The sequence below is a fragment of the Carassius gibelio genome, chromosome A11 (genome assembly GCF_023724105.1).
Source record: "Carassius gibelio isolate Cgi1373 ecotype wild population from Czech Republic chromosome A11, carGib1.2-hapl.c, whole genome shotgun sequence".
Taxonomy (NCBI): Eukaryota; Metazoa; Chordata; class Actinopteri; order Cypriniformes; family Cyprinidae; genus Carassius; species Carassius gibelio.
This window is the reverse complement of record NC_068381.1, coordinates 8385089-8405318: the sequence shown is the minus strand read 5'-3', so window position 1 is coordinate 8405318 and position 20230 is coordinate 8385089. Positions and strand designations below refer to the sequence as shown.

The window sequence follows — 20230 nt, the reverse complement described above, 5'->3', positions numbered from 1 at the left end:
TCCCAACATCTCAACACCCGTAATTCTGTAAGTTCTATTTTATATGTAAAATATGCATTTTCGTTCAGACAAGGAACCACACCACCAACACACACACCACCCGCCTCACTGCTAGTGCAAGCACAATAGTAGTCCCGGCCCGCGCGTGTAGCCTGTCAGATACCCCGGCGCAAATCAAATTACAGCGTTTCTTGTACTGTCGTCGTGGCCGTTAGAATCGATCCAAATAGCAGTGCAAAGATACAAATAGCAGTTCAAAGGAGCTTTCTAAATATTAGTGGGGACAAATTTGTCATCTCAAAATATTGATAGGGACTAGTACCTAGTGTCCCCCCCTAAACCTACGGCCATGGATCCCAGTGATAAGCGAGTTCTCTTGACATGCACAGTCAGCCTTCAGTTTTAAGGTTAAGCAACAATGGAATTTCGAGGGCAGTTCGCTTCAGTTAAATCCATAGACAGTAAAAGAAATGGACACAGCGACCCCATTGGAACTCAATTGAGACAAGTGAAGCCCATTTTTAGCATTTTTTTTGCACTTCCGTTTCTGACGCGCAGACTCAAACGAAGCTTGACGATGTCAGCAACCTGTCTGACAGATGTAAATCTTCTAAGTGGCTGTGCGTGCAAACTGCCATCGTTAATCTTGCAGAGACGGCGAGCTTGAGCGGGGAGTTATTTGTCGTGAGTGAGCAGGAGTAAGTATTCTGATTAATTATTTTGTATAGTATTTTAAAATGTAACGCCAGTACGCCATATTAAGTTAATTGCCTGCGAGCTTCTCCTCCTGTCTGTACGGTAATGCGACAGAGAGACGAGTGGTTATGACGCAATCGTTAGCCTATTTTTTACAAAAACTGTTTATACAGGGCCATAATGTAACATAGAAGGTAATGGAGCCCTTTATACATTGTCATGTATCTTTAGAAATAAATAATGGACAAACGGAGTCTTTAAATGCCTCAGATGTAAAGTTATTCGCTGTCAAAGTGACGCCAAAATGAATGGGAGTCAGTGGGAATGCTAACGCAAGTGAAGTTCTGCTAAAAGATGGCAGCCCCCACCCGACTTCAACTTCCGGTCGAGTTCCTTGCCCCCTGGTTAAATCCAGAGCCATCGTAGAGCTGCGACAAGCTTCGAGCTCGCCGCGCGGTCACGTGGGTGAGTTACACTGCTTCACGATGCCATAGAAGAACCTTTTGTCTAAATGGGTCCATAAAGAACCTTTAACATCTGAAGAGTGTTTCTGTTTCACAAAAGGTACTTTGCAGTGAAATAAGGTTCTTCAGATTATAAAAAGGTATGGTTCTTTAAAGAATCTTTGACTCAATGGTTCTTTGTGGAACCAAAAATGGTTCTTCTATGGCATCGCTTGAAGAACCTTTTGAAGCACTTTTATTTTTAAGAGTGTAGTATGGGTGAAAACCATTTTTCACTCAAAGTAGCAAATTTCTTTGTTGATCTTAAGATTCCTTGTAGAGCAGAATCTATAAATTGTTTGGTCAGTCAGTTGTTGACAAGTCAGTCGTTGAATTCATCCATTAACATGGAACGCAAAAACATTATTATGATGCAAAATATTTCTTTTTTTCCCCCAGGAACCTATAGGGCTCAACCACAAGGACGTTTTAGAAATTTCACATTTCTTTATGTAGAACCTTAGGGTCTTATGAGTCTACAATGACGGACCAAACAAAACAGGTAAAAAAGCATCAGCTCAACACACAAATACCAGATGACAATGGATCAGACTGTTCCAATCTCAATTACAAAGAACAAACAAGAAAAACTTAACCTGAATTTAATCCTTTTAATGAATACTGAGTGAATCTCACTCTCAAAGTGGCCACATGTTTGCTGCAGTCTATCCTTCTTGAAAATAGGCCTGTTGTACTGCCTGTTCATTTACAAGTTAGCTTTGGGTTCGTCACCCCAGGTTGGTGAGGAAGGTATATCTCCCTTGATTTTGCCAGCTTCAAGCAAAGCCTCCATGCCACTGGTCCTGAATCAGCATTTAAACTCCCAACTTCAACCTTCTTTACGCTCTCTCAGTTTTCAATATCCAGACAAGAACTTTGCTTGAAAACCTGCTTTTGTGTCAACCAGAAACTTTGGTTTACTACACAGACACACCAGTGTTTCAAAGCCCTGGAACTGCAACATGTTTGCAAGATCTAATACCATCTCTGAGCAATTGTGCTTTGGCAGAGTGTGAAATGACTGGTCCAAAACAACCAGTCCCTTTCAATTTGAATTTCTTGCCACATGAAATTGAGCAGCCCACTAACACACCAATGATCTCACTGATCCCACCAGGAACTTTGTTGGTGCCTTATCCAATTTTGCTTCCATTACCAGTGCCTTTTCCCATTCCCTTCCCAATGCCTGTCCAAATCCCTTTAGTTTAGACTCCAAAACTTTCACCAAAACCTCAGAAACTGGATCTACGATTGATTCTCTTGATTCTCTTGCTGTACCAATAGCATGGCCTGCCCCATATTTCCACATACACCATCATTGTCTCAGGATGACGTGGTTGACCTCTCTCTTAAGGCAACCTAAACTAAACAGTTACATGTGTTTTCTGCTTCACCAAACTCAGCACTGGATCTGTCTGTGGTAAGCGCAAATTGTAGACTTCAAAATGGACGAAACACATGGACAGTACATGAAGGAAATGGAAACAACATCACACGTTCAAAGTATGTGGACTACAATGGCAAGATTGTGTGCCCAACTCAAACAATCAAAGTCATTGTGTCGGCCAAAGAGACAGTTCCTTCCCCTTTAGGTGACAAATCAATAGGTTTTTCTTGGGACTACATGATAAACTCACCAATGAACCAGACAGGAGTCAGGGTAATGTGGTACAGCGCAGCTCTAGGAGACTGCCCTGAAATATTCTGCCCTGAAAGTTGAAATGTATCTATGATTACTTATTTTTTGTGATTGCAGATACTGATTTGTTTTTTTCCTAGCAAGGCAACCAAGGCATATTAAACTTTTATCCAGTACAAAGAAATAATATGCAATAACATTAATGATATCATTCATTAATAATATATGAAATAAATAAATTTAAGAGAAAAATCACATTAATACAATTACTTGATATATATTAGTAAAATATATACTATAAAAATGTCAAATCTAAACCCAAATGAAATGCTCAAGATCTTTTAAGCAAAGCATATTCAATTAGGTAATACCTTTCCACTGAAAATATGGTGAAAATGAGAACTTTATAAATGCAATGATTTATTCAAAATGGTAGAAAAGCATTCAAATAAGTAAATACAAAATAATCCAACCTGAGTATAAGAGTAAGGTATATACAGTGTAACTAAAAGGAGCTAAAAATGTATATAAATGTGTATCACAACAAAAATGCTCCATCCCCCAAAACAAAAAATCCATTATCAATGATATAAACAAAAAACAATGTGCTCAAAAAAAGCAACAGTTTCTACTTATTAAATAATAAGAAAAGAATGCACTGAAGGATAGAATACTGAGCTAAATACACATTAATACGATAGAAAAAAAAACATCTGGGATTGCTCCATACATCATCATTCAACATGCAGATAAACTTCTGAATTTCAGGCCTATGTGACATCATGTCCACTTTATGGCCGTCACCTGAAGTGCTGGTGTGGTCTTTTTTTTAGAGGGAAAAGACATTATGACAAAATATGTACAAATGAAAACATAGTACAAGTGTCCTGAGAAATTATCTTGAGTTAAACAGCAATAGTAGGACTAAAATGTTGTGCTTTTAAAATTGGTGCCTTTTGTAGACCATAACAAAACCATTTTTGGTTTACATAACTAAAAAAAAAAAAAAAAAACATTTTAATTTTTTCTCAGTTACTTTATGAAACAGCAGGACATTTTGAAATACGATTGTGTATTTCCATTCCAATTTTAGAGGAAAAAATAACTAATAAACGAAAAGAACTAATTAATTAAACTATACAAAATGGTCAAATATGATTAACCGGCACCAAAACCCTTCATAGTCGATGTCCAAAGTGTATTTCAAATGAATCTTCATCAGACTTAACCTAAAATACAGTGGAAGTAAATGTTTGTCAAGCTGTCTGTGCATGTAGACCGTACCAGAAACAATACATAACACAATGAAATCGTTTGGGATTCAGCTTTCTCTACCATTGTCTGTAAATGCAGAGCATTGTATCACTGAGGTACTGAGGTCTGTAGCTGCAGTTTTACACTGAATTGGTTTCTAGATGAGAGCCGGTGAACATTCTTGTACACAGTAGTCGTACACAATGTCCACGCAAAGGTAGTTTTGAAAAGTCAATCTGCTGATGTAAATGTTTGCATTTGTTTTTGCCACAAAAATATATTTGGCTGATCAGTTTTTCCCCACCGTTTAAATAAGCGGGAATGAGTTCAGGTGAAGCAGGTCAACATGTTGGACCTCTAACCATCAATGTCACGCGTAATAAATATCCGTTTATCTTGAGTAAAGTTAGTGAAAAAAAGATTGTGAAATCCAGTGAACCTGATTTTTCCTCTGTTGCCCTCTGGTGGATCCTCCGTTTTTGCTCAGAAGATTCCAGCTACTATTTTGTCTGTTTGAGTCTCTCAATGTGATGGCAAAGTTTAAGAGCAGGACCCAGCTTCAGCCCCATGTACTTCATGATCATGTCACTCCGTAAAAGCATCAAGGCCTTGCCATCAATCTCCTGTGGAAGAAAGAAAAGCAATCCATTATAAAATCTACTTGGAAATCTTGTTCTGAAAACCTAAAAAAAAAAAAAAAAACTATTGCAAAACATGAGAAATCCAGAGAATCTTATCTCACGTGTTTTCTGAAGAGCTCTGCGTGTGGGCCCAGTGCTTGTGGATCAGCATTGTGAACAAATTGCATCACTTCCTCTATACTCCAGGATGATGGACTCTTACTAGACGTTTTGGTCAGATCCTTCTCTGCTGCTTGATGATCAGGCCCAGTGGTTGAGCTAGCAGCTAGAAAACAGCACACATTAAAATATATATATATATATATGAGAGAGAGAGAGAGAGAGAGACACACACACACACACACACATATATATATAAATCAGTAAAGTATTAAAATTATACCACAGTGAAAAAAAATAATAATTCAGAACAGTTATTTGGTTATTAATTCAGATGAACTTATATATTTGCCACTAGGGGGCACAGCAATACATAATCATGACAAAATGCATGTTCTCTGTTCAAAGCAGCACTCTGAAGTATCTAGTATGTATACTGTGCACAGCATGTACATTTTCTTTATGCAAAGAATAACAGAATGACCAGGTCACTTTTTTCACTCATAATTTGATTGAACTACATAAAAGTTAGGATTTCTTTCCAGACAAAACAAGGGGGAAAAAAAACTTTTTTTAATAAGATTTCATATAATTTAATATACTTACTTATGATATAAAAAATATTGAAACAAAATTAAGATATACTGTGGTGGGCAGTATTTATTCTTCCTAATATAATGTAAAAATGTAGGACTTCTTCAGACAATTCAAATAAAAAAACACTTTCTATATAAATATATATTCTCATTAAAAGGAAAAAAAAATATGATAGCATTAACTGTAAAGGGACATTTATAATGTTAAAATTTTAATATAATATACAATTTTGTGGATTCTGTGTGTCATCATCACACAGCAATGAAACATTAGGTTTTTTATAATCACAAAGTTAGTCATTTTCTGCCTGCCTCAACTGACATGTATATATATTTTTGGAAAACTGAAAAGGAGCTTTCCGGAATGGGAGTGCAGGTCTAGGATCACTCCCTCTTTTGACAGTCCTGGTCTCAGTCTCTTTACAATGCAAAATCAAACCGAACCCCAAACATCACTCCCACTCCGAGATGCTATTTCAATAAATATGGCCCCCTGAGCCGCCAGCAGGCTTTAATCCATATCAAAGCCTATTGTGCCACTTGACATTTGATTAGAGAAAATACATCTGGTCCTCACACAGGCACTCTGTGCAGAACTGATACGGGTGTTTATCCCACGATAGAAATAGATCTAGGTCTCTGAAGAGCAGCACTGAGTGAATAAGCCAAGCTACTAGACTGAAAGCATTCGGAGTTAAAGGAAGTTGAACAATAAAACTGTTTTGCCTTCAGGGCTCAAACACAAGTGGAATGCCAACAAGCACAGACACTAAAAGCTCACTGACTTTAAATGATTCAATAAATTACTTATTACAAAGTGTTACTTATAAATCTGCACTAGGTCCATTAAAAATAAAATAACGTCTAATCAACTTTATAATGTTAATATTAATAAATAAGCAAAAAACAATGCAATTACAATAGTAATTCAAAGCTTCATGACATTTCAGTAACACTGTACAATAAGGTTTAATTTATTCGCTTTAGTTAACTACATTAGTTAACATGAACTATCAATATTTCTACAGCATTTATAATCTTAAAGGTTTAGTTCAGCCATAAATTACTCACCCTGAAGTCTTCCTGGGTGTATATGACTTTTTTCTTTCAGACAATTGTCTTTGATCTTTCAAGCCTTAGCAGGTATTGCAGGTATATTTTTCTTACAAAAATGCATCGATTCGCTACAGGGGGCCTTTGTTCATCCCCCGGAGCAGTGTGAGACACTTTTTTTTAATGTATGAGCTTTTTATTAAACTTCTCATGGAGCGATGGAGTGCAACACCCGCTGAGTGGCATCCAACAGCTTGAAAGATCAAAGACAATTTTAAAAATAACTCCAACTGAATTCGTCTGAAAGAAGAGTGTCATAAACACCTAGAATGACTTCAGGGTGAGTCATTTATGGCTTCATTTTCATTTTTGCCTGAACTAACCCTTAAAATGGTAATTTCTATATTTACTAATACATTTTTTTTTAAATCAAAACATCTATCTATTAATGCTGAAGTACAAACTATGAAAAATCATATTTGTAACGCACAGTAGCAAAGACTGATGCTATAAGAATGTTTAATGCTCATAGCCAGTTTATACTAATGTAGTAACTAATAGTAAGAAATAAAACCAGATCGTAATGTGTTATTGACATTTATAACTGCATGTAAATGATCTGTTAAGCAGTTTTTGATATGATTTTTTTTTGTATTATGAATGAACGCTATTATAAAGAGTGCTGATTTAAGTCTGGTGTGTTATTAATAGTGTGTGTAAAGGTGTCTAAACAAAGCGTTCTTACATAGCCTACCTTCCACTCGTCTGTGTGTGCGTGGAGGACCCAGCTCAGAGGGGTTGGAGGAGAGTCTGCGGAGCGGTGGGGGGTGAGAAGGGTAGTGCGGGCTGCTTCCGGTCGGGGTGTGATACTCAGACGTGCTCCGTAGTGCGGGGGGTCGGGGGGCAACGGAATTGGAGGCTGAGTCTATTGACTCTACTGAGAACTGCTGGTCTGTGGTGGCACCATTTTCAGCATGGACGATGGTTTCTGGCACAGAGATAGTATGACGTGAAATGTTTTAGTTCATACTTAAAAAATAAAAATCTTTTGATCATTTTAATACATAGTTTTGACAAATATAAATTGCACCTAAATTATTTTCTTTGCATAGTTCAATGGATGAATATACTGTTTAAACAGAATCCCAGGATGCATCTAATGAAGCTGTGGCTACTTGTCACTGCTTTCAAAAAGCTAAAATATAAGATATTTGAACATTTTTGATCTTTACATAAATCCTATACTTCCATCTGTGCCATTTCATAGTTCTGCTGACTTTAAATTGTATAAAATAGCAATAATAAAGAATAGCTTTAAGTTTTTTGGAAGGTTTTAGTTACACGCTAGAGACTAAAAGTATACACACCTACAGTGTTAAATGTGTAAACATAAATCTCCACAAAAATAAATGCAGGAGAGGATTCCTGTGTACTGAATGAATATAAATATGATAGAACAAGTAGTAACATGTTTATATCGGTCTTCCAATACACCATTTGCAAACACTACAAATCAGTTTTATAATGCTGCCAAGACAACTTTTTGTCTTTTTCTTTTTTTAATGCGCTTGATCTACAAAACATTCAATAAGAGCTGAGAACAGGCAACACTTATGTCTGTTAAATTATAACAGCAGTTAAAAAATAACCCAAACTGGCCGGTGATTCACACCCTAATAAAAATCAGACACTTAATTAGTAACAATGTAGATCACTTAATTAGGAGGCTGTCGGGTTTTATTATGTGCACTTAATGAGAGAATGAAGAGAGGCGTCCAACTCAGCTTAAAGAAAACCCTATCCTCCATTCACTTTCAGTTCAACCCATCAGAACTGGCTTGGATATGCTGCATTTACTTTGGCATAAACACTCAATCGATATCATTCGCTCTCAGACACTTACGAGCAAAAACACTCAGAACAGCTGAACAGGTCGTACCGTCCGAGGGCAAAGCTTCTGTTCGCTGTAATTTTGGTGACAGGGCAGTGGTGTATGTAGCCGAATCTCTGTTGAAACGCCTCGTACCTCGTACTACAGACATAGCCTCTGACGTCTCCTCTTTCACTGCAACAGAAGAAAAGAGCAGGATTTACTTCTGAAATCACACAAGTTTGGGCTGTGTCATTGTGTAAGGAAATCTATATAAATGTATCATACTGCAATTATTGTGACAAAATTTCAATTCAAACAACAACAAAACAAACATATTCATCTTAAACGGCTGGTCATACATCAAGACCCACAGAACACAGTTGAATTCATAGTATGGGGGCTTGGAGATGCACACCTGATTTGCTCCTTTCATATGCCATGTGTGTGTTAGTAGTTATTGGACTGAATGGCTGGCTGCTGAACAGGTTCTCACAGTGCAGGTGGTGACACAGAGTTTCTAGAAAGCGCAGAACGAACGATGCACTGGAGGCAGTGGGGAGCTTGACGTAGTGGATTCCTCCTTCAGAGCGAACTGCATGAAAGTAGAATTTTTGCAAAATTAAAAACTGTATTACTATGTATAAATGTATTACTCTTTAACATCACATGGAATGCATCCAGCAGGGAATGCATTTATAATATACTATGCTTTTCATTATAATATATGAGTCCATAAAAAAACAACTAGTCCCAAAAAAAAAGGCTGAGGGGGGGGGTTTGATCTGGCTAAATGGGTGCCGATTAAGGGGCCATGGCGTCACAGCAGATGGCCCCCACAGTCCTAGCGTCGGCCCCACCCCCTCCTACACACACACACAAATATAGACAGGCTTGCACATACACACACTTCCCATGGGAACCCCCCTATTAAATGCTCAGAACCGGGTTACACACAGATCGCAGTCTGATGACATCAGCTGTACACACACACACCCTTTCTCTTTTCAGGTCAATCACGAACCCTTGCTCTCACTTCTCCCTTCATTGTTAAGCACACACATGTTGACAGCCTTAAAATAACATACACCTACACTAATTCAGATGCAGCTCATGTCTTACAGCAATGTGCCATTCAGCTCTCAAAATTCTTGAGATTATGGATCATTCTTCCTTTTAACTCCCTGACATTTTGTAAAATGAACTATGTTTCATATTTGTTAAAACATACATCACATGGCATGGCCTCAATCAACCTTCGGGTAGATTTCGGTTATATAATGTGTGATGGGGATTTTTTGATATTGTGAGCGATAGTAATTAAATGTTTTTCAGTTTTCTGAGAATCCAAAAATAACTAACAAGTTAACTAGCAATAAAATTAACTTTTATTTTATTTCTAAACAGCCCTGAAACAACATCAAGGTATTTTGTCAACAGTATATTTTTAATGTTTGTTTAACTGCATCTTTATGATTGAAGGTGAGTATCACTCATACCACTACTACTGATGCCTTTAAGAAAATTATTATTATTTTTTTTTTTTATATAAAATGTCATATATATCCCATTATAATAAATGCCATATGAACATGATGCACATCTGACATGCATCATATTTTCTCACAAATCTTTTCTAACCCACTTCAGTTCTTAAAGTCTCTACTAGTGAGCTGATGAGTTGAATCGGATGTTTTTTTTTTTTACTAATGTATAGCCTGGTAATATCTCATCTGACTGCAGTTCACTGTTGTTCTACTGAAGTTCACTTGTCACCTGTACCTCTTCCGTGCTTACTTGACTAGCGCCTGGTGTCGTAAAGACATTTTGATTCTATATTAATGCAATTCTTGTCAATTAATGCAATTCTTGTCAAGAAAAAAAAAAAAAAATACTGAAAAATCAGCAATTGTGATTTGGTTGGCAACCCAAGCTCTGATTCTGCGTTATTTGCATTGAATCTTTTTAACGTGTTTAACCGAAAAAAATAAATTGCATGCTGTAGCGCATTAATTTTGACAGCACTAAATATAATATATGATATGATATATGATACGATATGATATGCATTTGTAATTTAAAAGCATTCTTCCTTCCTGGCAGAAATGTTCTCCTAATCGAAGAATCACTCTTAATTGAAACCCAGATCACAATCTTAAAGCAGATCCAAACTGACCTCTGATGATTTCCCCTCCGTCAGACTGAGACTGCAGGAAGCTGAACAGAGCTTTGGGCTGAAACGCACAGTCCACGCACGCTTGTACCGCATGCTGGAGAACCGTGTTCACGGGACCTGGCCCGAAATGATCAGGCAGCTGCAACAACAGTTTACGGTCCAGGTGTGGCCCTGGGTCTCCATGTTTGTTCACATACACACAAACTAGAAGAGGAGAGAGTGGAAGGTCAGGTGAAGCGTACAACAGTGCAAAACCATCAGAATACTGAGGAGTACACGAGTAGAAAATAAAGGCAAGAAGATAAAAGCCTACCTGTAGACACAACTCCTGAGTCTCTTGTCGTCTGCAGACTAGACAGTCTCCCGTCTGACACTGAAGATGGCAACGAGGGGCTTGAAAGTGAATGAGGAACCTTTAGTTTCCTCTGTAAAAGCAGTAGACAGAGTGAGAGATAAAACAACAATTTTCACTCTCACAAAACAACCCCACTTTTGTTTGCCCACTCTCGAAACAATGGAAAAGACTACAAATGCCGTATCTCCATTACGACAGAACCTTCCAGCATGTTTAATGTACCGTTCATGGGGAAGAATTATAGTAGAAGTGTTAATGTTTAATATGGATAATTGCTCATGACATACGACCCACCCTATATCAAACAAAAGCTGCTTTATAACCAATTACTAGGGGTAATTTAATACCATTAAAATCCCATTATCTTGACTACCAGGGACATCAGATTCAATCGAAAAAGTAAAAAATAAACATCAAAATATCTTCTTATCTTCAGAAAAAAGAAAATCATACAGCTTTAGAACAACATGAGTGAACCAATTAAATCTATTTACTGACCCATTAAACCACAAAAAAAAAGCAGTTCTACCTTGCTGCCGGGTTTGGGTCCTCTTTTTTTATATGGTTTGGGTGTGAGTGGTGAACTTAAGGGACTCTTGGCTGTGCTGGACTGTGTTTGGCCATTCGGTGACGTGCCGGCTGCGGCTGCCTCGGCTGCTGCTTTTAACATGGCAATGGTCTGGCTCTTGGGTCTCCTCCCTCGCACCCCCTTGCGCACCGGCAGAGGGGGCAGGGGGTGCGGCAGGCGATATGGGGACTGCATGGAGCACCAAAACAGACTGGACTGGCCCAGTGCCCGAATAACAGTCTTTGGGAAAGTGAATGAAGTTGGGGGAGAAAAAAAAAATGAAAAAGGTTATTTTAACCATCATAATATTATATGAAACTACAAAACCATTAAAAAAAATAATACTAATTGCATTAAAATATGTTACGCTGATTTAACTGTAAGAAAGTGTTTATAAAACTCAGTTAACATGATGATAAACAAAACTTCCATTGTATTGCTGCATTTCTTTAGACGTGTGTTATTATGGTAGTTCCACGAAAGTGCTTCTGAGTAAAATGTAAATATCATGGTATATGATTATCCTAATCATACTGTAACATGATAAATATATAAATATATATGATAAATATATATATTTATTTTAGGCCCACAATTCTTTTTTTTGTAAAAAGGATTTTGATCACAGGTCTGGTTTTGTACTATTAAATCAACCGGTTATTCTTCGTAACATTCAACTTGTAACTACATTGTATTAGAACCTACAAGATGATTATATACCATTGTTTTATTGAGCCCTACTGCCATATGTGCAATATCTGCAAGTTAAATGAAATAATTTATACTGACATTCAACATGAAATGATTAAATCTTACTGCAATAAGTTCACCCATCTGACTCTCATTGGCTATCACACTATAGGAAAGCAAGCAGGCATTCATATTTCTAAAAATACAATAATAATAAAAATAAAAAATAAAATAAAAAACATTTTTGGAAAAACGTGAACGTGTAACTTGCAAACAAAATAAATGTTAAAAAAATTAAAACAACAAAGTCAAACTGATTCTCACGCAGACTGGATTGAGTGGTCAAACAAAGTCCAGTTACAAACTTTGATCCTTTCCCTTTGAATTCGACCACTTAAAGGTTGATCATACTGCTGAATTCTCTTCCTCAGAGGCCATTTTAGATTTTGCATATTAGAAGTGTCACATTACAGCCCTGAAAGCGGCAGTTTAGAAACCAGCAGCGCAAAAACAGAGTTGTCTGGGGGATCCTCTTCAAGACAGTTTCAGCTGGCCATTGTGCCCCACAGGAGACATGTGCTTTTCAGCACCCTTTTGTTTTGCAGGCCTTCCCCCAACGGCTCTCTGGTCAAAGGCCTATTTTCTGAACCAACAGGTAATCCTCATTAGGAAGAAAGACTAACCCCCTTCTCCACCTAGAAGAGTGTGCTATCAAGCTGCGGGAGGAGATTTGACAGGTATGTAAGTGCTATGAAAGGAATTCACAGCTAGAACTGCATCTCCACAGTTTATTTCTAAATCAATTTTATCATGCAGAGAGAAACATACAATTTTCTATAAATATTACTGAGCAGGCAAGTTAATGTATTATTCATTTTGTTGCTGGTTCAAAATGCAGTGTCTACTTGATAGTCTCATTTTTAAACAGCATTGCATGGTTATCATTTGAAGCACCCTACATCATTAAAGCATATATTTTCTTTAAAAGCATTTTCTGGGTAATGCATGGAACGTTAAAAGAGGTGTAATATCCTGAATAATGACAAAATAATATAGTGGGGAAAATTTTTTTTCTTAAATTTGATTTGCCAAGCATATGTACAAGAAAAAGCTCTGCAAAAAAGAAAAGAAACAATAGAAAGTGCTTTGATTGAAGTTTATTGTTAATCCATCAAATGCATCCATGTGTGTTTGCTAATGAAAAATGCATTTCTAATGTGCACACCCTGCCTTGCAAACCAAATAATCTTAATTTCGCTAAACCTTTGCCTTTTCCTCTCCATGAAAACTCATAATATCAAATATCTGCAGTTCAGCATCAACAAATGAAGGTGTAAAATAGCACGAATCAATGCTTTTTGCATTTCAAACAACCATGAAGTGAACTCTCCAACACACGCCTTCTTCAATTGCAAAAAAATTATCTTATTATTGCCTCTGTATTGGCTATATCGAAGATCAGATAAACTTCTCATATTACAGGGTGGCTGACGGCAGAAGCCGCCTTTACTAAGTACATCTGGGAGCTTTCACAGAGTCCTACGTGCAGCTGCTCTCCTGGGCCTCAAGAGGGGAATGTGAAGAGAAATTAGCCTGAGACGCATACGTTTAATGAGGAGAAGAGAAAAAGCGTGCAAGGAATGGACAAGTGTTTTTTTTTTCATTTGAAAGAGGGCAATTCTTATTCAAATATCTTATGAATATAAGCATGCACGTGAGGAATCAAGCTTATTAAGCCCACATATGCATAATGGGCATGCAAAACAGAAGCAAAGGTTTTCAGAAGCTCTGTCACGGACAATGTACAAGCAAACTTTATCCACCCTAATTGGTCTGTGTGTAAAGGTGAAGCATATTTCTAACCAGTTTCTCACTGGCTAAACAAAACCAATGACCCAGTGACCCAAAGGTTGACTCTCAGTGCACAGACACACACCCTTTAGCTCAGTGCAGGACCTGGGGGCGTCTCTGGTCACGGGAGAGGTTGTGACCGATGTGGAACGAAGGTGTCCGGGGAAAACCAGTCTAATTACTCCATCTGTTCCACAATATTTACATTTAGTCCCACTCCGGACCCGAACGCCAGGGCAATCTGTCTATGGCTGACTGCAGCTTCAACTTAGCAGGAACTAGAACCACATGTTGTGCAGGGAGTAACGCCGAAAAAGAGTGTGTCTGTGTCCATGCATATGTGTGTGTGTGTGGTAAAAGAGGATATAGGGTTCCCATTGCCCCAGGCAATTTAATGAAAAAAAAAATGCAATCTGTTAAAGAACCAAAGTCAAAACAGCTACAGTGGTTCAACAAATATATTTTGCGGTTTCTGTACAAAAATAATCATCTGAGCTTTTAATTTTACTAGTCAGCAGGATTTTTCCATTTAGCTGGAAATGAGTTGAAGCTTATCAATTATTGAATTACTATTCATGATGCATATATATTTTCTTGTTAAAACAAACTACAGAAGTGAATCCAGCATGGCATGAAACATGAACACAGAATTCGACAAATCTTTTAGTAAAATGAATACATCACTTTATGACCGAAAATGGTAAACATTTGAACACATATAAATCTAATTCACCAGTTTTTTTTAAGGACTCTTTTTGTTGCAAGCCATTTGAACATTTAATAATATATATTTTTATCTTACTAGTATCATATTTTTGATTACTATCAGGTATTCTAAGACTGACTAGCATATTAATATGGAGTGAATAAGAATAAGTAAGAGTTAAATAGATGCTCTGTATCAGAGCCACGTATAACACTTTTTTTTTATCACATCTGACACAGATTGGAACTGATGAAAAAACAAAATACGCACAGGATCAGATTTTTTCACATCTGATCCTGAGTCACTTCACTTATGACTAGTGCGTATTCCAATTGTTGATGTTATCAATTCAGAAAGATCTAATTGAACCATGATGACTAGTCATCCATGACTGCATACCACAGATACACACACAAACCTTGCAAGTAATGTGTTCTAGCATGCGAATAATAATATGAATTACTATTAAACAATTACTACTGAATTTAGTACTAGGAGCCAATGAACAATTACTAGTGAAACTGAAAAATGGGAGAGAAAAAAACACTAGTCCCTGTTGCAATACTTGTATAAAAAAAAAAAAAGACAAAAAAAAAATTATACACACACACACACATACATACACATATACATACACACACACACACATATGTATATATATATATATATATATATATATATATGTATATATGTGTGTGTGTGTGTGTGTATGTATGTATGTATGTATGTATATATATGTGTGTGTGTGTGTGTGTGTGTGTGTGTGTGTGTGTGTGTGTGTATTAAAATAGTAAAGATAGATACGTTGTTTTAAAAGAATAAATATTAAAATAGCTTGCCACAGTCTTTCAGTAGCAGCTCAATGAATGCTTTTCACAATTAGAGAAATAAAAGTGGAGTGTTAGTCCCCTACATCCAGAAGAAATAAGAGCAGCAGGAATGAAAACAATTACAAAAATACACTCAAATTAAACTCGTGTGACCTAAATGCACAAGCCACTAAAACAAAGCAACAGACATCAGAGACAAAAGCTCTGGAAATACGCCAGAGGAACTCACCAAAACGCCAACTTTCAACTGTATCCGCGTTGTGCACCAACGAATCCGATGTAAATCTCTCTCTTGGAGGAGAATGTCTGTTTTAAAGCAATAGAACTGGATCTCGCGCTCACTTTCGCGCCCGGTTTGAACAGCAGCGGTTCCGGTAGCAGAAGCGCATGACAAAGCCCGTGCCGGTGGAGTGCTGGAGCCCTGATCGGTCAATATATAATTTATATGGAGGCGGGGAGGAAGAGAGGAGGAGCTAAAGGAAGGCGATTGGGGGTCGTATTCATGTTATCAGCCTTAACTATAAGGCGCTTAATATAAAATGTGATTACTTATTGAAATACAATAAAATACTGTACCTATCTTAAATAAAAATATCATTTCTCTTTAAAATGTATTTTTTTATCTACATGTTGATGTAACGTTCACAAACACTCATAATTATGAAATAACTCATAAATTAATAAATTAGTATTATCATTAAGATGTAGATTTAGTCTCTACATTTTAATGCAACATTCATAAATAATTTTATTTATGAAAAATAATAACAACATTATTATTAATATTAAGAATAAATGATTAAGTATTATTGAGGAATGTTACATTAAAATTTAGACTTAATCTTAAAAATATTATTATTCATTTTATATATGTACACACACAAACTCACACACACATACATATATATATATATATATATATATATATATATATATATATATATATATATATATATATATATATATATATATATATATATATATATATATATATATATATATATATACATATATATGCTTATAAAACAGGGTAGTTTTGTTATTAACTCTGAAAACTTTAATATTTTGCATTCAACACCCCATTACCACCACTCTCCTGCCATTTCAAAGCTCCTCCCAGGCTTTTAGGGCTGAAGGGGGTAAAAGGTTAAGGGAGATCAGTTTCAGAGCACGTGGTTTGAAGCAAACGGCTCTAGAGAGGCAAGAATGATGCTCCTGCTGGTGGTACTTGTGTGCTTTCTTACCCAGCCGATATAGTCTTGTACCCACACCTCAGTTTGGTGCCAGTTGTAATCCCAAACCTCATTCAGAATACCCTGTTAAAGCAAAACCAACCTCAAGTATTTAATATTTCCCAAGAAATGAAGCAAATGAATGGCAAAGATTATTACAAATACACAGACAGGCTATAGCCAAATTGGTTTTTTCTGCTTGTCTCACACATTTATATTAAATGCATTAATCCACCTTAGTGTGTGAGATGTGTGAACGTACCAACACTTATTAACAAAACTGTCCCTGTTGTTCTCACTTTAGGTGTGAGAGCAGGAGCAGAGGTGAATGCATAACTAATAAGCATAACTAGTGCTAATAAACAGCTCCAAATTTAAATGGCACATGAAGAAGGTCATTTAAGCAAGGCATACCACATAATGAATTGCTGTTGTACTATTAAGTAAAGCATTTTATTTGTATTTTTATAAGGAAATTTATTAAGATATGTTGGGAATGAAAGAAAATTCTGATTATCTACACATTAGTAGGCAGGCTAACTGTTGCTTTTTAAATGAATAATTTAATCCAAAGAAAATCAAAAAGTCTAACTTGGAGGGAAAATATTTGTACATCATTATTGTATTAAAAAAAAAGATGTGACAGTAAATTTTTCTTTAATCTTTTCTGAAACTCTGTTATAAATGTGCTTCCTACTGTATGCGGAAAAAACTAGAGGCTGAATCTTTTGTATTAGTTCATGAGAAACATAATTTAATGTCCTAAATCAAAACAAACTCTCAGAAGACATATCCTAACACAAACCAGCACAACTCCAGATATTCCATCATCTCCCTAAATTACAGGAAATCTAAACACTTTTCTTTTTAGGAGAAATTAAGTTGAAACCGTTCACACGTTCATCCTTTGTCTTGCATCCATTGTCCTAAGCACTTACTACCGTTGTTCTGTGCTACATTATTAATAAATGCACATGTGCACATACACATTGTGTTTCCTCGCCAACAGACGACACATTTTTTTTTCAGCGCACATTAGAAAGGTGATACTTACTAATGATCTGTTAAAACTACTATGCAAGGCAAATGAAGACACAGCACACACGGTATAAAGGGTAAATGCACAGTTCCTGCTCTCATGCCTCCATTCAGAGCTCACTAAAATACCATCAGAATTTATTTGAACCATTTGCTTTTTCATTTGAAATTTGCCTATTTGGCCTTACTAAATTTAGTACACTAAAATAAGTGCACGAAGTCACGAAAAAGCATGAATGACTGCTGTTTTCATTAAAAAGAAATATGTCTGATGTTTTAAAAAAAAAAAAAATCCATTCAGAAATTTTCGGTAAAGTCAAAGATGAGAAATTTGAAAGCACAACAAAGTATTTTGTTAAAATAAAACTCATTTAAACCATTTACACTATAAACTACTGCTGAGTTAAGGATTTTCAGTAAAACTGTGGCAGTGAATTGTGATCAGTCTGTAAATAATTTACAACGATTCCAAATGAAAAGGCAAATCTTATGGTCTGGAGAAAATGTAATCCTTCTTGTGTCCTGAATTCTGAGTCTCAAAGACACAATTATTTTATTTTGCCCACTTATTTATTTCAATTAATATGTGGAGAAATATTCCAAAATGCTTTTCAAACAAGCAAACATTAGAATGCCAGATGCTCAATCAAACTTAGTATATTTTCAAAAACCACCAGCTATCTCACACAATTTCGCAATTCAGTCCATCAAGACGTATGTGAAACAAGCTTTAGGACAAGAAGTGGAAAAGAGCCTCATTAAAAATAAATAAATCCCAGATTGATTTGTTAATTTGTACTCATAGATACAGTAAATAAAGGCTGTGGTATCTGACTAGGATAAATGGGAAACATCTCCTAACATCCAATATCCTTTCTGTCTGGTCATGTCCACTGTCGTAAAAGCATGAAGAGAGCAGTAAACAAGCCTTGAAAATATTCAGAGGAGAAGAACTGATGGGACACACTTAACTATCCCCATTCATCAAGAACTCTGTTTTCATCCACTCACATAAGTTAATTCTGCCAGAGCCACACAAACTGGAGTTAAACATTTGAACAGCACCAACAGACATCTATAAACCACTACATGACCACGTGACTTTTGATATGCTCTAGGCTCATTAAAGAGAAAATTAAAAGGTGGTTTCTCTTTCTCTCTCAATCGATCGCTTCACTCCACCTCACAAACACAAAGCTGTAGTGACCCCTAGTGGTCACAGACTGTACTCACAGCAGGGAGGTTGCAGACTGTGGCTGGTTAGTTGACACCAGCCCACGGAGAAGATGTCCCTGGAGTCATACTGACACCAGTAATCGAACGCTCCTCTCCAGCCATCAGACATGATGAATATCCTGTCCCCTCTCACCTCTCCGATGGTAGCAGGACACATGAGGTAGAGATTCTTTCGGTCCACCATTTCCGATTTCATACCAGGTTTAAAGTAGTTCTGAGTAGGTTTGGGCGGCTCCTGAGGCATTCAAAGAAAAGAGACCGTCCATGTACAAGAATAAATTAATAATAATAACAATATTTTATAACAGAATATAGTTACAGTCATTTAAAATAGTACTGATATTTCACGATATTACTGTTTTACTGTGTTTTGATTGGTCTTGGTAAGCATACAATACTTTTTTTTTAAACTGACTTATTCCAAACCTTTGACTGGTAATGTATGCTAAAAATCGAAACATTTGAATAAAACAATTTTGTTGTAATATTTATTCTTGTCTGAATTTATGTTTTGCAACAAACCCTTTCCATTTATTCCAAAGCTTTATCCATGGATCTATGAAAAGCTTCTTAACATGGTTTGCAAATGAAAGCAATTACCTTTTTAAAGGCTGAAGCTGGAGCCATCTTCATGTTTTTAATAGGAGCATGGGCCAAGAAGAGGCATTTATTCTGAACCCTGATTATGGGAATTGGCTATTAAACAGAAAATGTATAATGAACAAAAATAAAAATAATTATATTACTATAAATACCTACAGCCAAGGGCAAATTTTCACTTTAAAATAATCATTATGCTTTATGAAAGGGAAACAAACAGATTCTAATCAAATTAGCTTTGAAACCTAACTATTTAACTAATTAAAACCAAAACTGGACTTTGTCTGAATCCTTCAATGAATCCTACATAACAAATAGGTTACTTAATTATGAAAAAGGATTAACAAAAAAGAAGAAGGTTTTAATTTCAAAATGGGATGAAGTAGCAGTTTTTACTTCTGCAGTGGGTTTTTCCCATGGTAATCTGGAGCACCATGTGAAGTGGACAGAAACTGGACAGCCAGCAGAGCTCTTAAACAGCCACCTGAAGAAAAGAAAAGAAAGAAAGAAAGAATTGTATCAATAGCCATAAAATCCAATATTTTCAATAATCCAACACAATATTTTTCATTAAACCTACACTATAATGTTGAAGTC

At 36.3% G+C, this 20230-nt stretch overlaps 1 protein-coding gene across 1 annotated transcript; it reads right to left on the bottom strand.

The window, feature by feature from the left end:
- Window positions 1-3238: 3238 nt before the first annotated feature.
- Window positions 3239-15899, bottom strand: LOC128022221 (sex comb on midleg-like protein 2). Its single transcript, XM_052609567.1, has 9 exons — window positions 15757-15899; window positions 11412-11690; window positions 10841-10952; window positions 10528-10731; window positions 8770-8946; window positions 8385-8546; window positions 7236-7469; window positions 4835-4998; window positions 3239-4715 (listed from the first exon to the last, which is right to left on the bottom strand). The coding sequence occupies exons 2-9, from the start codon at window positions 11643-11645 to the stop codon at window positions 4593-4595; spliced, it is 1410 nt and encodes a 469-aa protein (XP_052465527.1). The 5' UTR covers window positions 11646-11690; window positions 15757-15899; the 3' UTR covers window positions 3239-4592.
- Between the last annotated feature and the right edge of the window lie 4331 nt (window positions 15900-20230).